Here is a 20,330-nt window from a genome sequence, read left to right as displayed (position 1 = left end):
GAATTGTAATGAGCACTAACCCTCGCTCCAAACGTCTTAGCTCCAAGAAAAAGAACAACCAAAAGGCTGTAACGACAAAAATGGCCCTGAAGAGAGCAGATGAAATTGCAATGAACAGGAACCCTCCAAACGTCTTCTTATAAGATATAAAGATATATATAATATACACAAAAGTAACAAAACCCCCTCAGCTCCTCCTCATTTCTAATCACTCCTCAACTAAACCCATCCTCTCTGTCTAAATCCTCCTAAAATTTTACCCAGCCCAGAATCCCAGATCGAGCTGATATCTTCGTCGGCAAGTGATCGGAGGTAAATCTTCATCTTTTTCTTCCTGATGTCTTCGTCTTTGTTTTCCTTGTGCGCTTAAATTGTTTGATAATTAGGAAGGAAAGGATCTGTCTTTGCTTCTGGTTGAACGAATAGTTATTTGATTAGCAAACTTAGAATACTGATAAGTGCCTAAATTAATAGGAAACTTTATACCGAGAAGAATTTGCAGCTTGATTTCATGGTGTTAAACGAATTGTGTGCCAGTGCCACATATTTTATGCAAATCGAAGAGTGTCTTTTCACTCATGAGTCAAAGTGAAAATTTTTCAAAAAAGCCTAATAATTACGCAAAATACTAAAAAAATATCAATTTATTTCAAGCTATTCAAAGAATTAAAAAATGAAACTGTTTTCTTTTTCACCAACTCTTCTCTCATTTTACGAATATAGCGTGAAAGGAAAATGGAATATTGGATGCCAAAGCTGAAGAAATTATTGCTCTCTAAGTTAACAATTCGACATGACCCAAAAAACAATAAGTAAGATAGTAACATTAAAAGAGTATATCTATAAGAGAATTCTGCTGTAATACAATCAAGCCTAAATACAATTTATGGGGCTTAAACCATGTAGCGTGATCATATGGGATAAAGTTGTTTTCTTTCTGGATGGTGAGATGTGGTTAATTTGTTTTTCTTGTGCATATAAGATGTTTGTGAAAAAGCCTTAATGAAAATGTAAATACGAGAGCCTAATGGAATAAGAATTCTTTCCATGTCCTATGATATCGTTTATAAGCAGTTCCAACAACCATGGCTTTGTTTTTCCCTTCATTTTGTCTTTCCTCGCGGGGGACTGCGGGGGAAACGGGGCGGGGGACGGGGGAAGGATCCCCCGCCCCATTGCCACCCCTAGGCTCCACTAGTTTTCCCAAGCCAAATTCCTAATTTGACACCCCGGACTTCACTTCAGCCCTAAATTTGTAAAATCTCTGTCGCTTTGTTTCCACCTTCTTGCCGCCGCCGATCTTTGTTGCCATTGCCGACGGCTCATCTGAAATCCCCAAGTAAGTTCCTACTAGAGGGTACAAGCTCTATACACCAATTTCCAGTCTCCTCTCCTACGCTTTGTCCAAAGAGTCCAAACCTAACTCCCTATATATTCTGAATCAATTCCTGCTGTCTTCTCCGGTTCTCCATACGATCCCGGCAGAGCTGCAGAAGTTGGGAAGGTTGGTTGAAAAAAAGGGTTGGAGTGATCTTTGTTTAATCAAGTAAGTTAATGTTCTGCAACTGGCTAATTTGGTGCAAACTAAAATGTTCACTTTTTGAAGATAAATTTGCTTGAGCTACATAAATGCATCCTTTAAAAGTCAGAATTGCATTATTGGGGTAAATGCTATCTAATTTTGATGTACAGATTCATTGAAGTATAAGAAGAAAGGGAAAAGCGTAAATGACCAGCAATGTGGAAGCACTCACTAATTTAATTTCACATGATCTATTTGTTAAATTTCAGGCAAAACACGTGCAAGAACTTTATTGGGGACTTTTTCTTCAATTCTTTTATTTGAATTAATGGATTTCCTTTGTTGCTTTCTATGTGTTTGAGGAAATGTCAAAGTTACTGAAAATTTTGGGATGCACCTCTTTTGGTAACTCCATTGTTGCTTCCTGAGATATGCAGAAATCAGGATGGCTACTTTTAGTCTATACTTTTAGTTGGAATTGCAGAAACTAGATATCTACTTTTTTCTTTTTTTTTTTGGCTCAAGTAATGGACACTAATTATATTTTAGACGTTGAAGTTAAAAGCTACCTCTTATGTTGCTTGAAAGTTGAAATCAGTGTTCTAGATTGATATTTAGCATTCACTTATCAATTTTTTTTTTTTTTTTTGCATTCTTGTTTTTCTTTTTCTCTTTTGGCTTAACTGAGGTAGGACGGAAGTAGACTGCTAACTGCTAAGCCAGCTCAAAGGTTGATTAACCATCTAGAAGACTCTGTTGATTGACCATGCAACTGAAGATGTCATCAAATTATGTAAATGTAGCGAGAATGTATTAAACTGACTTTTACTTGTTTGTTTTCTGTTATCTTTATGTATTGCAGCTGAATACATATCAATCTAAGTATAGCTTAGTATGTACTACAAAGTCTTCCACAAAATTGCTTAACAATCTTTGGAAGCAAATTAAACATGTTCGATTTGGTGAATTGGATATGGATTTGGATCACAGCTTCTTGGTTATATTTTATAAATTTGATTTGCAGGAAAAAGATATATATATACATATACATATATGACGTATTTATGACGTCATCCGGTTCGACCTCCGAATGACTCCGGTTGAACCCATTGACCCCTGACCCCTGAGTTCGGCCGAATCGATGTCCGGTCTGAGTCTGAAAACATAGCTGAAAATCCTAAAGCGAACAGAATCTCCACTCAAACTCAAGCAGGAGTACTGAAATTTGTGTGGGCGAGAAGACTAGTCTGAAAATTTTGATTTGGAGCAAGTATGGCATCGTCGTCGGATCACCAGGCAACCGTCATCGACGGCAAAGCAGTAGCTCATACTATACGGTCCGAAGTCGCCGATGAAGTTCGTCAACTGTCCCAGAAGTACGGCAAGGTCTGAACTTGCCGCTCTTTCTTTCTTTCTTCTGTGTAGTGTTTGAGAAAATGGCAGCAAGAATTTCAGCAAAATTTTCTTGCTTGAAAGTTGAAACGATAACATTTTCCAACAAAGTTAATATCTGGTCCTTTGATTATCTTATTTGGATAGGTAGATAGAGGTGAGCTTAACAAAAAGGGCATAAATTGGCCTGATTTTGTGTGGAATTTGGGTGATAAACAGGTCCCAGGATTGGCCGTGGTCATAGTGGGACATAGGAAGGACTCTCAAAGCTACGTGAGTATGAAGAGGAAGGCATGTGCTGAGGTTGGGATCAAGTCCTTTGACATCAACCTTCCAGAGCAAGTGTCTGAAGCCGAATTAATCAGCAAGGTCCATGAGCTGAATGCAAATCCAGATGTTCATGGTTGGTTAGTTATATACCAGATTATTCTTCTTGTTACCTTTACAGCTTTCGGTTTCATCACCAAGCTAATTGAGCTCATAATATTTTGTTACCAAGAGATCCAATATACTAGTGTTTCATCTTGTCGTAACTGTGATTTGCCATTTCTTGTCAGTGTATTATTGCTTTCCACAAATCTATGCTAAGGAAGTAAATTTTAAAAAGCAATAATAATAAAAGAGAGAGACAGACAGACAGACAAGTTGGAGATTGTGATTGTCACTATTGTTGCAGGTATATTGGTGCAGCTTCCACTTCCAAAGCATGTAAATGAAGAGAAAGTTTTGGGTGAAATTAGCTTGGAAAAAGATGTGGATGGCTTTCACCCTTTAAATATAGGCAAGCTTGCAATGAAAGGCAGAGAGCCTCTATTCCTTCCATGCACCCCTAAGGCAATATACTTTGGTCTTGAGCACTTAAACGGTTTGATGTAGAAGTTTTCATAATTTGTTTCATGATATGCAACATACTTATATGGGTGAACTACATCGTTACTTGGACATTTTTGAGAGGCTCTATTTCTTGAGCAGGGCTGTCTTGAGCTTCTGTCACGTAGTGGCATTAGCATAAAGGGCAAGAAGGCAGTTGTGGTAGGACGAAGCAATATTGTTGGATTACCTGTTTCCCTACTACTACTCAAAGAAGACGCCACTGTCACTATAGTGCATTCACATACCAAGGAACCAGAGAAAATTATTCGTGAGGCAGACATTGTTATTGCTGCAGCAGGACAGGCGAACATGGTATCAAGAATTTTTTATACAACTTTTTCCCTTTTTTCCCTGTGATATAATATCATTATTGTTGTGATAGGTGGCGAAGCATCTTTTTCAGTATTTCCTTTGTCCTATATCCAATTTGATAGTGAAGACCACGCATGTTCGGGGTTGACGTCTTATCTGAGAAGAACCCCTTATATATGGTCTTGACTTTAAAACCCTGTATGAGATGGTGACTGGTAATTGAATGTAGAGACTTTGCACCATATGTTTCTTCTACAAATAGAACATTACAAAACCAACATTCAAATGACGGGATGATTAGACTTTAATCAATGCAGAGTTTGTGGCTATGTATCTTCCTTCAAATTTCTTGGATAAATGGATTGTCAATTCTACTTGATAGAATATCACGTGCTTAGTTACATCTTGTCATAGGATGATGGACATGCTGAGATATTTTGCTCACTAAAGTACCTAATAATCTGGATTTTCAGATACAAGGCAGCTGGATCAAATCTGGTGCTGCTGTTATCGATGTGGGGACAAATGCTGTGGATGATCGAACTAAGAAGTCGGGTTATAGGCTTGTGGGAGATGTTGATTTCAAGGAAGCAAGCAAAGTGGCTGGATGGATAACTCCTGTTCCTGGAGGTGTTGGACCAATGACAGTGGCAATGTTACTCAAAAATACCGTGGATGGAGCTAAGCGGGTGATTGAGCAATAATTCCTCTTCTTAATATTTCTCATCCTAATAAAATGTCAATCAAAGCAGTCACTGATACACGGAAGAAAAGTGTAATTTAACGTTTTCCTATGTTTTCAAGAGCATCTATCTATACTGTTCAAAATCGATTTCAGGAAAAATCAGAACCAGATCACTTGTTTCACATTACTTGAGCTTTATTAATCTCATAAATATTGCCACGTTCGCATACTGGGGTTTAGTTCATCCTGCAGACTGAACTTAGTTGTTTGTAATAATCAGGGAAATCACGAGTAGAATTTTTGTTTTTTTGTAAGCTCTGTTTAGAGTTAATGGGTCAGTGCGGCGGCATATAGGGGTTGTGGATTAGGAATAGCTGCCTTGAGGAGGAGACGGAAATATCAATCAATGGACGCCAAAATTGCTGCATTTGGCTTTTTAGGATCGATAACTTGGGTCAGGGTACTGCATCAGCATGCTCAGCAGCAAGAATGGGTTGCTATAACGTGCATTGTCATGTTCCGGGGGATTTATTAGGGAAATTGAAATTCTCCATTATTTTTATATAAAAATTAAGCGGTGGAAAAAGTTAAAATGGAGCTCGTTGTACAATTCAGCTGGCAAGTTAGCAAACCTCTCAAAGTCGTCATCCTATCATGGAAATCGCCAGGGAAAACAAAAAGAAAGAAAGTGTTATTTGGCGTCAATTTAGTCGACTGTCTGTCTCTTGTATCAAAGATACCTAGAATCCGATCTATGATTCCACCTGATGAGTAACAGCTGGGGAAAAAATTTAAAATATACATGATCCTGTAAGCTACAGCAGCATACTGTAAGACGTCTTTGGAAGCCCTCTCACTTTTCTTTACCAATTCATATATCACCAGTGACACCATAAATCCAGGTAATATGGGGCTAAGAAAAGTATCAAATATCACTGAACTGAAACAGAAGCTCCATTAAACCATTCTGCATTATTTCAGGTGAGGAACAAGACGATTATAGTTCCAATTATATAGTACATTAAGGATCAGTCACGTCTTCCAAATTTCACAAGGCTGAGTTCAACAATAAGAAGTTTATGAAATTTATCTCAATAAATAAATGCAATTTCATCACAAACATTTCCTGCATATGATGATGCCTAGAAAAATGGATATAGATGCAACAATAGCACCCTGTCTAGATAAAGCAAATTCTGTCCATGTCAAAGGCCTTGTGACCTGGACCAATACCTTCTGAAAATTTTCATTCAGATCTGCCAGTGATCCAGTGTTATCTATTAGAATATCTGCTTTGGTCCTTTTGAGATCAAGAGACATTTGAGAGTTAATCCTGCTCTTAGCATCTTCTTCTGTGGTTCCATCTCTTGCCATGAGCCGATGGAGCTGAGTCTCGGGATCAACCCAAACAACAGCAATAGGATTTGTCCACCTGTCCATCTTGGCTTCGAACAACAAAGGGACATCAAGCACAATAATTTTGCACCCCTTCATCCATAGTTTCAACACTTCCAAGAGAATGCCTGATGAGATGTATGGTGCCAGAAATCTAATTGCATAAATTGCCAAAGTCAATCAGCTCATTCAATTCTAATGACTGATGCACATGAATCAGAAAGAGGAAATAAATCTAACAAGCTCTTTAGACTGCCACAAGCTAGAAAATCCAAACATGATTTATATATATATGTATGAAAACTTCTCAACTTCACAGCAGACCATTTACAGGAACAATAGGCAGCAACCGAATGAACTAGCAACATATCATCCAAAATTCGCCCGCTGCAAAGCACATAAACTCTTGGTCCCTGCGAACCCTACCCATTATATCCCAAAATAGTTGGGCAGGGGGGAACTTTCCATGAGTTCAACTCAAAGTGATTCTGTTGTCGTATTTAGATAAGATACAGGCAAAGTCCAACCATAGTCAAACAGTTTTAACTGAGCATCAAACTAACAATATTCAAAGCATCACCAAACTTGAAAAAGCTATTTGTTCATGGCTACTGACCAAACATCAGAGTTTTCACTCTACATCAATGTATCATGGCAATAATTACTTCACTAATATCTAAATGCAACTTTTTCCCTTATCTAAGCAAAGCACAAATGAAAAATCCAAAGATAGTTTTTACATTACCATCAAGGAAGCTGATGCCTAGTCAAAGCTTTAATGTAAAACTAAAGGGGGCACAGCATTTATCCACAAGCTAACTAGTCACATCCGGATGTTGGAAGCTTCCATATACATCAATCAGATACCAGTTAAGAGTATGTACCTATTAAGAATAAAGAGTACGTACCTATTAAGAATCTGGCGTTTTTGTGGATCAGAAAATACAATGCGACCTAACTTCGGGCGATCCACCTCTCCATCAGGAAGCAGGATGTCCTCCCCAAAAGCAGCCACCACCTTTTTCCAACCAGCAGTACCTTTTTTCAAAACATCCTGCAAGTTAAAAAAGCGCTACTGAAAGTTGAAACCAAGTACTGGTAGGTGCTCAAGTTTAATTTCAGTATGCAGTAAATTACATCATTAACACTGACTAATATATATATATTAGTTAAAGAAATTAAACAATAGCAGTTGAGGTACTAGTAGTTGTAGATTTTGGGCTGTTTCAATCGGGAAAGAAAAAGAAAAGAATTGACTAGTGATGGAAGAAACAGAGAGTAGGTTAACAAACGGGAACGATTAATAGGAATTGGAAAAGTGGGGCTTACATGGGCAATGACGTCAGCATCAACGACCGGAATACCATGGGCCTTGAAAAGATTGGAGACGCTACTCTTCCCTGATCCAATCCCTCCGGTCAGCCCCACTATCCTCATTCTCGGACCGATTGATTTCTTATTACTATGAGTAGAATCCCAGTACCAGCCTACTGATTCAACAATAATCGGGTGACTATTTTTGGCGTAACTAAATTAATCGAGTACTAAATAATTACATTAGTCCTACAAAGTGCTCCGTCATCTTCAATGATAACAACTCCCAGTTCATGAATTCTTTGTTTGGGGGGAACCATGACGTTGCAAAGCCAAAAGTAATCTGCTTCTGAGGTCCTGCTAGTAGTGGACTGGGGGTTTGTGGGAAGCGTCAGTTGTCATCTAATAAGAGTAAGGCAATTGATCCACCTAACAAGCAGCGCATCTGGTGTAGTGGTATCAAGCAGCGATGTGTGTTGAGCCCCCTATGTGGGAGCCACAGTTGTTTATATGGAACTTTGATTGCCGGATTGCCCTCTGATTTCTAATTTAGAAATCACCTAAAATAAGCAATAACAAATTTTTTTTTTTCCAGAAAATGATCCCCTCTCTCTGAATTTCAGTTGGGGACTTTTATCAAATAGCTGGTACCCAATGAAAACCGATCCCACAAATGCACCAGAGAAACGAAGAAGAAAAACCAAGAATAAGTCATAAAAAAAAAAATCATGGTATAATCACAGATGAATTTGAGAACACAGTATGGATTGAAAGAGCAAGTAGAGCAACTTTACTGAGTTATTTCTGGTGATACTCCTGTGGTTGCTCAATGATCATCTCCTCTGCGGGTGGTGGTGGCGGATTCACTATTTGATGACATCTTCAGTTGCATGGAATATCAACAGAGTCTTCTAGATGGTTAATCAACCTTTGAGCTGGCTTAGCAGTTAGCAGTCTACTTCCGTCCTACCTCAGTTAAGCCAAAAGAGAAAAAGAAAAACAAGAATGCAAAAAAAAAAAAAAAAATTGATAAGTGAATGCTAAATATCAATCCAGAACACTGATTTCAACTTTCAAGCAACATAAGAGGTAGCTTTTAACTTCAACGTCTAAAATATAATTAGTGTCTAGTACTTGTGCCAAAAAAATTTTTAAAAAAAAGTAGCTATCTAGTTTCTGCAATTCCAACTAAAAGTATAGACTAAAAGTAGCCATCCTGATTTCTGCATATCTCAGGAAGCAACAATGGAGTTACCAAAAGAGGTGCTTCCCAAAATTTTCAGTAACTTTGACATTTCCTCAAGCAACAAAGGAAATCCATTAATTCAAATAAAAGAATTAAAGAAAAAGTCCCCAATAAAGTTCTTGCACGTGTTTTGCCTGAAATTTAACAAATAGATCATGTGAAATTAAATTAGTGAGTGCTTCCACATTGCTGGTCATTTACGCTTTTCCCTTTCTTCTTATACTTCAATGAATCTGTACATCAAAATTAGATAGCATTTACCCCAATAATGCAATTCTGACTTTTAAAGGATGCATTTATGTAGCACAAGCAAATTTATCTTCAAAAAGTGAACATTTTAGTTTGCACCAAATTAGCCAGTTGCAGAACATTAACTTACTTGATTAAACAAAGATCACTCCAACCCTTTTTTTCAACCAACCTTCCCAACTTCTGCAGCTCTGCTGGGGATCGTATGGAGAACCGGAGAAGACAGCAGGAATTGATTCAGAATATATAGGGAGTTAGGTTTGGACTCTTTGGACAAAGCGTAGGAGAGGAGACTGGAAATTGGTGTATAGAGCTTGTACTCTCTAGTAGGAACTTACTTCGGGATTTCAGATGAGCCGTCGGCAATGGCGACAAAGATCGGCGGCGGCAAGAAGGTGGAAACAAAGCGACAGAGATTTTAGAAATTTAGGGCCGAAGTGAAGTCCGGGGTGTCAAATTAGGAATTTGGCTTGGGATAACTAGTGGAGCCTAGGGGTGGCAATGGGGCGGGGGTGGGGCGGAGGATCCTTCCCCCGTCCCCCGCCCCGTTGTCAAATAACTCCCCCCGTCCCCCTCCCCTTGCCCCCACCCCCCGCCCCGTTTCCCCCACAGTCCCCCGCGAGGAAAGACAAAATGAAGGGAAAAACAAAGCCATGGTTGTTGGAACTGCTTGTAAATGATATCATAGGACATGGAAAGAATTCTTGTTCCATTAGGCTCTCGTATTTACATTTTCATTAAGGCTTTTTCACAAACATCTTATATGCACAAGGAAAACAAATTAACCACATATCACTATCCAGAAAGAAAACAACTTTATCCCATATGATCACGCTACATGGTTTAAGCCCCATAAATTGTATTTAGGCTTGATTGTATTACAGCAGAATTCTCTTATAGATATACTCTTTTAATGTTACTATCTTATTATTGTTTTTTGGATCATGTCGAATTGTTAACTTAGAGAGCAATAATTTCTTCAGCTTTGGCATCCAATATTCCATTTTCCTTTCACGCTATATTCGTAAAATGAGAGAAGAGTTGGTGAAAAAAAAAAACAGTTTCATTTTTTAATTCTTTGAATAGCTTGTAATAAATTGATATTTTTCTAGTATTTTGCGTAATTATTAGGCTTTTTTGAAAAATTTTCACTTTGACTCATGAGTGAAAAGACACTCTTCGATTTGCATAAAATATGTGGCACCGGCACACAATTCATTTAACACCATGAAATCAAGCTGCAAATTCTTCTCGGTATAAAGTTTCCTATTAATTTAGGCACTTATCAGTATTCTAAGTTTGCTAATCAAATAACTATTCGTTCAACCAGAAGCAAAGACAGATCCTTTCCTTCCTAATTATCAAACAATTTAAGCGCACAAGGAAAACAAAGACAAAGACATCAGCAAGAAAAAGATGAAGATTTACCTCCGATCACTTGCCGACGAAGATATCAGCTCGATCTAGGATTCTGGGTTGGGTAAAATTTTAGGAAGATTTAGACAGAGAGGATGGGTTTAGTTGAGTAGTGATTAGAAATGAGGAGGAGCTGAGGGGGTTTTGTCTTTTTTTTTTTTTTTTTTTTGGTCGACACGATAGAATTCCTATAACCTAAACTAACCAATTCTAGAGGGGAAGGGGGAGGGACTCGATGTGAGTAGAAACTCCATCGAAACTGGTCAATGAAGACCGTCACATATTGTGACAAATTTTGTGGGAGATAAGGTTTGAACCCTTGACCTTCCGCATCACCAAGCCTAAGAAGGCTTGGGATGACCACTGGACCAAAGGCCCAATGGCGCTGAGGGGGTTTTGTCACTGTTGTGTATATTATCTATATATATATATATATATATTTGTGTATATATATATATATATGTTTTTTTTTTTTTTATGCGGGGACGGGGCGGGGGTAATCTACAATTGCTGTTCGTGACTGGTAAAATGTTGGAGGAGTCTGTGCTTGCGGATGGGTTGTCAAAGCACAAAGTAGCTATTGATAGATTAGCTGAGAGTATTGACTGAAGCTCTTGACCGGTAAATTGGACCCCTTTAGACCTTTTTTGTTCTTAATTTTTATTTTATTTAATCTAAAGAGTGACATTGTTGGCGTAATTCTTGTTGATACTCTGAGGAAACAGTGTGTTTGTTTCAGCATGAAAGCTCTGTAGAGAGACAGTGCAAAGTAGTTCTTTAGTCTTTCCATACAGATAAATTTGATCGTGTTATCTATGTATAACTCATTCTAAATTAAGTTAGCTTGGGATAGAAATATTTTTTCCAATTTTCAATAGATAAAATTGAGAAATTTGGGATTCCTATGGAGAGAAACAACGATTTTTATGGACATGAATGATTGTATAGTTTAGTTGGTATAGAAATGCTTTTCTAGCTTCCAAGATACTATAGTGAGAAAATTAGGATTGTTATGATGATAGCTGAAGATTTGTATGGACATGAATGATTGTCTTTTTCATTTTGCAAATATTATTTTTTTTGTATGAATTAGCAAATAGTTGTCAGGGAAGACCGTGGTAAATACAGAGTCATATATTTAAGAGGAATTATCTTCTTTTATCTTTTTCTGTTTACTTTCAAACTCTTAAAGTGCTAAGGCATCGTTTGAGTTGGAAAGTTTGTTAATGAACCTTTGTTTTCGAAACTAAGTTAGGAAGTTCCATAGAAGCCATGTTAAAACTTATTTGACAGATACATGGTTAATTTCTAATGTGATCCTCCCTCCTTCTTCTTAGTATGAGATTTTTGTTCTTCAGAAGTCAATTAGTGATACAAATGGGTAATATAGAGCATCATGAAGAAGAAGTTACATGGCAGAGGCTACTGCATGACCTTCCTTAAACATGTATAAGCAATACATGTTTATACCATCCAGTTATTCATTTTGTTGTTTTGACCCCAAAATATGTCTCAAACTGTGAATATCTGACAACATCAAATTTTTCTCAACACTCTTTCTAAATTAGTCTTCTTAGGCCATTGGTTATTTCCTTTGATGGTTTGATTGCCTCTTGTTTTTTCCCTTTCCACTGGACTTGGCTCACCGGCAAAAGAAAGCTATTCATCATATTTGCAGGAAAAACAGAAGCTACTTACAGAATGAACCCTACATTTCAGATAAATGTTCAAAAGCTTATTGTGCATGGGTAAGAATTAGATCTATCATGTGTGCTTTGTTGTTTTATTCACAATTGGGAGATGCTTTAATGGGTCTTTTCCCCCATTCATGTTGGAAGAGGTTGTTTTATCTGCATAGACATACAAATATACACACACACATGCACACGCATGTAAAGGTCTATATATATGCATATGAATATTTATATATATGTATATAGGTATATCCTCTTATTGTTCAGCCAGATATTTACACAAAGTAAGGTCCAACCCCATTAGGCCAATACAACAGAAACAGACAAGAGAGCCTATAAGGAACTATGAGGACAACTATGCATCAGAAGAAGAGCAACATATCCACAATTGCTAATATTCTTAACTGTCAAAAACAGAAAAGGGTATACTCAGCTCAGAACATAAAGCGTAGTTTCCTACAGTTTGTGGAATTCTCTGCTATCCAGCAACTATTATCGTAATTTCCTCCAATATCCTCTGGATGAGCATCTCTGGGGGGAGAAACAGATGACTGAGCACCTTTTTATTCCTGTTACACCAAATGTGATAAACTGTGGCTGCAAAGGTTACCTGAATTACCTGGTTATTGAAGTTATCTCGATCATTCATTGAAGTTCAATCCCTGATCATCCATTGAAGTTCAATCCCTACCCTGCAGCACTTCTGTACCCCAAACACCTAGACTGAACATACTGCCACACTTGAGCAGAAGAGGGGCATAAGAAAAATAGGTGGCTAAGAGTCTCCTCCGTGCCATAACATTACTCACATACAGGATTAATATCAATCGCCCAAGAATAAAATCTATCCTTTGTGAACAGCCTTTTGCGACAGGCAAGGAATTATGCTTTCTCCCCCAAAAATTAGAGAACCAAGGAACTTTGTTTCCAGGAGGGGCTAAGTGCCTCATGGCTGATTTAGCAGAATAGACGACCTTAGAATCCACAGTCCGGGTTGTATAATCTGGATAGTCATGCATAGGTAAGAGCTGAGGTGGAGTAGATTCCATTAGTTGCAGCAATTCACGTCTTCTTCTTCTTTTGTATGGCCAAGTCCAGCTGTCATCCCAGATAATAGCCGGGACTATCATTTTCAGAGCGCCTCAGAAGTGTAGGGAGGAGAGAACTCATCCTTCAAGGGGCCTAATGAATGCCACCAGTCAAAGGAAAGATCGAGAACTATCCCCAAATGATCATTTTAATACAATCACGAGCAACAGGCCTTAATTTCAGTATCTTCTTCCATCACCAAGAGCTATATGACATGGCTTGGACATTCCACAAGCTCCCATTTTTCAGCAAGTATAGATGCACCCGTTTGATCCACAGGGAATCTTTCTCATGAAAGATATCCAAATGTGCCTCAGTGCAAGTGCCTTAGTCCAGACTTAGAAAATTTTGAGTCCCAGTCCTCCTTCTCAGAGAGATTTAGATGCTTCAACCTCGGGTTTTCTAATATCATTTCTTCTTTCATTTTTTGCTGTTGCTAATCTTCTTTTGCTTTGGGAGAGAAAAGGAGAAATGTTTCTGCCTTTTTAAACTTGCTGGTAGTAGTTATTGACGGTCAATTTGTTAGTTATACCATTGACAGCCACAGAAGCTGCACTTGTTATCTAGATGTTCTTGCATATATTTTGATTTGGTCCCTTTGCCGGTAACAAGAAGTGTGCTGGATGGAATACAAAACAACCTTCTATTCTATCTTGTATACATACGTGTTTAAAGATAAATAATTGTGTAGGTGCATATGCTCTAATATCACTGAAGCATTCTAGCTAAATTTGAGTTCTTGGGCCAGAAACTTCTTTCTGAGTTAGTTATCCTATGCAGTATTCTTGCTGAATTTATGCACCTTTGTAAAACCTGTATCCCTTTATATTGTGGCAGTATTGCAGTTGCTGTGTCTTCTTTGCATTTGTTGAGCAAATAATATATGCATGACCGGTAGACTGAATATTTCAGTGGAGTTTTGCCAAGAGAGCCTATGCCATCAACTTCTGGTTTCAGGCTGCCTAGCCTGGAGGAGTTGGATGCCTATGCAGTTCAGCAATGGGAGGTATGAAGTCATCTGTATCTTAACTCTGCTATTGCAGATGGAAGTGTAGGAATCGTTGTTTCTTTTCCTCTCCGAATGTTTGACGAGTTAGTGTACTTGTTACTTGTTCTGCAGTTTCAGTGATTGGTAAATGTTTTGGCCACTGTTTTAATAATAACTGGCTTGGCAAAACAGTGTTTTTTGCTGCATCTGATAAGCTCCAGCGATGCTGAAAAGGCAACAACAAATATCAGCTCTTCCATGATGAAAGTTTTCCAACGTGGCCTCTTGAGTCAGAAGTAAATCTACTACTCGGTTTTCCAAGTGCATATGATGTCGTTAGCTCAAACAGAATGCTCAAGTTTTACTTTTATTATCCAAAGCGACACCTTGAAAGTGTGAAAAAGAAAAATATTGAATATGTATTTCTCCATGAAAGTCTTTTCAAAATTCAACAATTATACTGATAAATATTGTTCAAAGAAATTCTTGGCTCAATAAATTATTGGGCAGATCTGAAGACTAAAGAATCAGAGTGGATAAATGTTCTCCTTGGTTAATTGCTGTTCCCTCATTAATCCAGACTGAGCTTTTGTCTTTCCAATAAGACCTGAGATAGATGAATGGAGGTTAATAAGCCATATGGTTCAAATTCATGAACCAGGAAATCAGTGGGAATCAAATACTTCAAAAATGGCATGGCTTTACAAATCTTTCCTTTCCTTTCCCTCCTATTCCTTTAATGCACAAATTACCTTAAAATGAGTTCGATAGATTTATCAAGGAGCAGGCTTTAATTTTGACACCCTTCCCTGACCCCTGCAAACAACTATGCCAATCACCACACCCAATGAAGTGCGAATCCACAATAAACTGTAAACTTTATTATCTTCAACCATAGTTTTGTGCTTCCAGGGTGATCCTTTTAACATCCATGCAAGGACAAAAAGAGTGATTATCTTTTGCTACTTGTGATATTGCAGTGAACCTTGCACCAATAAGAGAAAAATAAAAGGGAAACGAGAAGAAAGGGAACTAAAAACTATACACTGCTTTTGACAAAATTGCACTAGTTGTGTTATTGAGTCGTTAGTCTTACTTGTCATCTTTCAATAACATATCTCAGGTGGATTATATTTCTAATTGAAGATTTGAATCTTTTCTGAGCTTTGTTTTGGTTTAAGATATAAAACTGCACTGGAAATCTTTTAGGGCTAAGAAAATGCAGTTAGTGATTGAGCCTACAACTATGACCGACTAAAAGGTTTTAAATACTACTGACAAACGCTTAGCCTGTTACTTGTATTCTTCACCGTGGTGCAGGAGCGAGGCCTGGACTCAGCGGATCTTGTATCCTTTCTTCTGGAACTAAGCTTCCATGCTACTGGAGAGGTATTAAGTAAGAATGTTTGGTTTCATCAGTTCTATTGCTTGATCAGCTACTTCTTCAAAGGGGTTGGGAAACTATATTGGTTCCATCACTTTGTGTAAGCTGATTTTTGGCATGGACATGATTTTGGTCTCACTTTTTATCCCCTGAAATATTTTGTAACTTGTCAGTATACTTGTCATGATTTGATTTGATTTAGTTCTGAATGTAGGCTTGTAATATAAACACATTGAGTGATATACAGAGGACTATAATTAGGGATCTTGCTGATTTGGGCCTTGTGAAGCTTCAGCAGTTCTTATTGTGTTTTGGCTCTTTATCAGGGAAGAAAGGACAGTTGGTTTATCCCCACAAAGTTGGCTACAAATCTATCTATCAGCTTATCAGATACATCATCCAGGAAACAGGTACTTCCACCCTATCTGCGATATTCTAGAACTTTGTTTGTTTACCATGCTGTCCAGCCGTTACTCCCAATTATCTGTGTTCTTAAAAAAAAATTGTGCTTATCATTGATTGGACTGGACATTTCAAAGGAACTTCCTCTGAACGTGGATTTGGTTGTACATTTCTTCAGCTAACTTAATATATGTCATAGCTTCTCAGTTAACTTTGATGAAATAGCAGACAGATTTTTTGACTGATTATTATTCAACTTACTCCTATCAGGAATATGTTGTTGTGGAGACAAATTTCAGGATGTATGCATATTCATCTTCCAAATTGCACTGTGCAATCTTACGACTATTCGCAAGGTATGAAGTTACCGTGCTTGCTTAAGTTTCTTGAAATCAATATCATTGAGGAAGAAAAGATAAAAGATATACTTGATATTCTTGATGAAAATAGAGTTTTTTTTTTAAAACAGTTTTATGTGTATAGTTTATATCTTCTCATGAGAAATGCTTTTGTAAGTGATCAACTATTCACAAGGATATTTTGCAGAGCAGTGTAGATAATTATGTTATGTTGTACCAAATTGAAACAAGTCTGTTGAGACCGGCTATATCTAGAAACGTACTCCAACAAGTTTAAGTTACATAGAAGTTTAGATCTTGACCAAATGAAGAGGTTGGAGTACAGTTTTTGGACATCATTCATGGTTGCACTGCTTACTATGTATGCAGAAAATGACTGAAACTACTTATAACCCTTAAATTTCCTAAGCTTGCTAGCCATCTGAAAAGTCTTTTACTGGATGAGGTCCTAGCCAGCTTCTGCAGACATTATTCTCATACATCTTTGAACCTTGGGGAAATACATTTTTACATAGATCCTCCTGCAACTTGTGACACTAGTATATCTTGGATGTGGTGACAGTCAGCTTCTATGGCAGAGATTCTCATCCATCTTTGAACCTTGTACATTTTGTCAAAGATCCTCCTGAAATTTGCCTCGTTAGTTTAGCTTTTAACACAACATTGATCTAAATGTTTATGCCAGGTTTAATTGTCCTGTCCTGTAAACTGATATCTCTTGACTGCATTTCCAGCAATTAGGCAAAGCTTTGTCTTATACAGCAGGGTAGGGCAGCAGGATTTTGGGAACCATAGTTGGTAGAAAAGGGTTAGAAGATATATATATATATATATATTGTTGCTCGAGTTAAATATAGAGAAGACTTCAAATTATGTACGCTTGAGTTAAAAGGTGCGCTTGTCTATAATGTGATAGTCATTAAGGATGCGAGTAGTCCAGAATTATTCCAGTTTTGGTTCTCATAGTTGAGTTAACACAACAATTCTGATATTACATATTCAAGTTAAAAAGGTTAAATTTCCTAGCACCATCAGCATTTCACAATGTTGATCGTTGAATCTCAAAGTAATTGTGCTACAGTTGCCCTTGTGTAAGGCTGCATGTCAAGCAGGACTACGAGAAAACTTCTTTTATACCATCTCGTTTTTGCAATCTTCTTCACAAGTTGATGCAAACCAGATTGAAGTGGAGCAGACTTTGTAGAAGATCCATTAGCAGTTCTCTTGAGGCTTGAAGAAAGAATGGTGGAAAAGTTCTATGGGGTGAAAAATAAAACTGAAATTTTCTTTTGCAACTGATAGTGCAATCAAACATCAAAGCTTTCCTTTTCTCTTGTTTTTTCGTATTGCCTATAGTCCTATAGTGTGACCTGACTATTTTTTCCCTAAATTATTTGAGCTCCACATTTGCATTGAGGAATTAGAGAACCATCCGTAGTTCCATATGGCCATTTACTCGTAAAAAATTGAGTTGTATTCTTGTTCTTGGTTTTTCCTTCGAGCAAATGAGAACTCATCTTTCTTTGTCTAGTTTGTTTTTGGCTAGTCTTTCTCATGTAGCTTTACAGCTTGCAGGACCTCAACGTAATCGTTGAAGGACTTTTTTTTTTTTTTTGGGTGAGAGGAGAGAGAGAGAGAGATTTGGCTAACATAGGTCTTGCAACTTCTGCCTACTGTGTCCCCTATTTGATAGTTTGCTGAATGTTGTGATAGTTTATGGAGTTGAATGATAGTCTGACTTTTTGACAAAAAAAAAAAAAGAAAAGAAAAGAATGATAGCCTGTCTTACCATCTGGGATACAAAGCTAGATTGCATAAAAGGGATTTATGATCGATCATCTCCTGAAAAGGAAGAAACTGTTTACTGGGAAACGCATGTTACTGACTTCAAGTTCATATGCTTTAGTCCTTAAATCCTATTATATAATTATATTGCTTGTCTCTTTATAAACTATCTGGTTGAAATTACGAGGTTGAATACCAGCTTCCTAACTTGATTGTTAGAGCAATTACAAAAGAGAGTCTATATAAAGCTTTTCAAAATGGTATAACTGCAGAACAAGTAAAAGTATTTATTTGGTGTTTTACAAGGTTTAATGTTACTTGAAATTTTTTCCTTCCAATCTCAACTTCTGCAATTTGTAAAATGGTATGTGGGATTTCGATGTTTTGATACAATGTGTGGATTTATATATATTTCCAGAGAGAAATGCATGGTAGATGACGGGGTTTTGTTATACGTACAAGTTAAAATTCGAAATACACCCGTTTCACTGCAAGTATACAGGTTAATTAGTACTTTAGGGTATATATCGGGTCGATCCCACGAGAAAGATTGAACAATTACCGGCACTACTAAATCTTCTCTATTATTTAGACTATCAATAAATTATAAGAAATGAAACCTACTGAACTTATGCAAAATAACAAATGAAAACTTCTTAAGTTATGGTATCCCTAACTACTCATGCAAGTGCCATTTTTGGATTATTGAATACTACTATCTAAGTTAGTTATGGTGTAATTTCTTTGTGCATATGAATCCTACTTTCGTAGTGAATCAATTATACTCATAACTAATCCATACATATTCTCATGGTTATAAAATTAGCCACAAGTTCATTTCTTCAATAAAATTACATGAAATGAATCACTAAAATCACATAGGTGATGCACTTCTACTCTCGTGAGCATACTCCCTATATTTAGCACTTCTTGAACCAGTGTTAAATCTCGATTTTCATTGTAGAAGCAACACCTTAGATCATCACAATCAATGGTGCCAAATTAATCATGATTTAAAGAGTTAAAGTGCTAAATAACTTACTCAAATAATAGCTTCAAATAACCAAATAATGAATACTAACAATTATAAAAAGTTCAACCAAACCCAAGGTATAAACTTTAAAGACACATAATAAACATGAAATCCAGAACTTGCATATTAACCATATTTAAGAATCCAATACAAAAGATAAAGAGTTGGAGAAGAGATAACTCATGTCACTTGAGTTTCAACTACTCCTTCATCCTAATCTAGCCAATATACAAGAGTGGATAAGTTATACTACTCTATACTAAACTAATCTAACACTCAGAAGATGGAAAAATTACATTTCTACAGACTCCAAGCTTTCTCTCATATGTCTCTCCTTGAATCTTGCAAATTTTTGGCTATATAAAGGTAAAATGTGGTCAAGAAATGAGGTTTACACCTCCCTTTTACAGCTGCAAAGTGTTTTTCACATGTCTAGCATTACATGTGACTTATTGGAGATGAAATCAAGTTGTCCGTTAAAGAACAGCCTTTCTGACCACAACCCGGCCAAGTTCCGGCCGGATTGCTACAGTGACATTTTGTGCAATTTCTGTTCAATCTTCAACGCTGCTCCGATTTTGTCTCAATTTCAAATGAACTTTTCTTGACGATAGAAGCTGAATTAGCTCTTGACCAAAACATAAAACTTGTAGCCCTTTGAGTTAGATTTCCAATTCTTTAAGAATCACCTCATTTGGATTTGTGTAAGCTGAGAAATGACTAAAATACCCTTGACTGCTCAATGCCCTGTTTCAGCTTCGACTAATAGAAATTAGCTACTGTAATTCGGCTTTTTGACCTGGAAAACCTTCAAACTGGATTTCGATGTCTTCAAGAAAGTTGTAGATCTATCTCTTATTTTCAAATTAGTTTAAGAATCATCTCAATCCGATCACTGTAGCTCAAGTTATAGTCGAAATACTAAAATGTGTTAAAGCTGTCAAAATGCACAAAATACAAGTAAAAAGTGATAAAAACCTCATTTAATCACTTAACATCATTTTCCACCAATTATAGCCAAAATGATTCATTTTCTTCCAATAATATAACCAAAGTTACTAAAAATAACATAAAATATTATTCAATTATTACGTAAATTAGTCACTTATCAAATTCCCCCACACTTGACCCATCGCTTGTCCTCAAGCAATTCACACATAATCAATTACAATGATTCAAGAGGTGAAACAAT

General features: G+C 37.0%; 2 protein-coding genes across 4 annotated transcripts; one reads left to right on the top strand and one right to left on the bottom strand.

Moving 5' to 3' along the window:
* Window positions 1-2,575: 2,575 nt before the first annotated feature.
* On the top strand, window positions 2,576-5,013 carry LOC113778651 (bifunctional protein FolD 2). Its single transcript, XM_027324128.1, has 5 exons — window positions 2,576-2,908; window positions 3,134-3,317; window positions 3,591-3,748; window positions 3,887-4,099; window positions 4,573-5,013. Exons 1-5 carry the CDS (start codon window positions 2,795-2,797, stop codon window positions 4,801-4,803), a joined length of 900 nt encoding a protein of 299 aa, XP_027179929.1. The 5' UTR covers window positions 2,576-2,794; the 3' UTR covers window positions 4,804-5,013.
* Window positions 5,014-5,716: 703 nt separating this feature from the next.
* LOC113748884 (dephospho-CoA kinase-like) lies at window positions 5,717-10,537 on the bottom strand. 3 transcript variants are annotated; one of them, XM_027292473.1, is made up of 6 exons: window positions 10,417-10,537; window positions 8,288-8,459; window positions 7,782-8,137; window positions 7,509-7,669; window positions 7,088-7,233; window positions 5,717-6,333 (listed from the first exon to the last, which is right to left on the bottom strand). In XM_027292473.1, the coding sequence occupies exons 3-6, from the start codon at window positions 7,786-7,788 to the stop codon at window positions 5,898-5,900; spliced, it is 750 nt and encodes a 249-aa protein (XP_027148274.1). In that variant the 5' UTR covers window positions 7,789-8,137; window positions 8,288-8,459; window positions 10,417-10,537; the 3' UTR covers window positions 5,717-5,897. The 3 variants fall into 3 exon arrangements, with proteins under 3 accessions (XP_027148274.1, XP_027148282.1, XP_027148288.1); XM_027292481.1 differs by having other exon boundaries at window positions 7,509-7,666; XM_027292487.1 differs by having other exon boundaries at window positions 7,509-8,137.
* Between the last annotated feature and the right edge of the window lie 9,793 nt (window positions 10,538-20,330).

The sequence above is a fragment of the Coffea eugenioides genome, chromosome 1, assembly GCF_003713205.1.
Source record: "Coffea eugenioides isolate CCC68of chromosome 1, Ceug_1.0, whole genome shotgun sequence".
Lineage (NCBI taxonomy): Eukaryota > Viridiplantae > Streptophyta > Magnoliopsida > Gentianales > Rubiaceae > Coffea > Coffea eugenioides.
This window is presented reverse-complemented; position numbering and strand designations above follow the sequence as displayed.

Bases quoted from the DNA above. Each gene is read 5' to 3' on its own strand.
- LOC113778651 (XM_027324128.1), top strand. From the start codon at position 2,795: ATGGCATCGTCGTCGGATCACCAGGCAACCGTCATCGACGGCAAAGCA. The intron at 3,318-3,590 runs GTTGGTTAGTTA...CTATTGTTGCAG, and splicing joins TGCAAATCCAGATGTTCATG to GTATATTGGTGCAGCTTCCA. The intron at 3,749-3,886 runs GCAATATACTTT...TTTCTTGAGCAG, and splicing joins TCCTTCCATGCACCCCTAAG to GGCTGTCTTGAGCTTCTGTC.
- LOC113748884 (XM_027292473.1), bottom strand. The intron at 7,234-7,508 runs GTAAGCCCCACT...TTTAACTTGCAG, and splicing joins ATGCTGACGTCATTGCCCAT to GATGTTTTGAAAAAAGGTAC. The intron at 6,334-7,087 runs GTACGTACTCTT...TTATGCAATTAG, and splicing joins AAACGCCAGATTCTTAATAG to ATTTCTGGCACCATACATCT.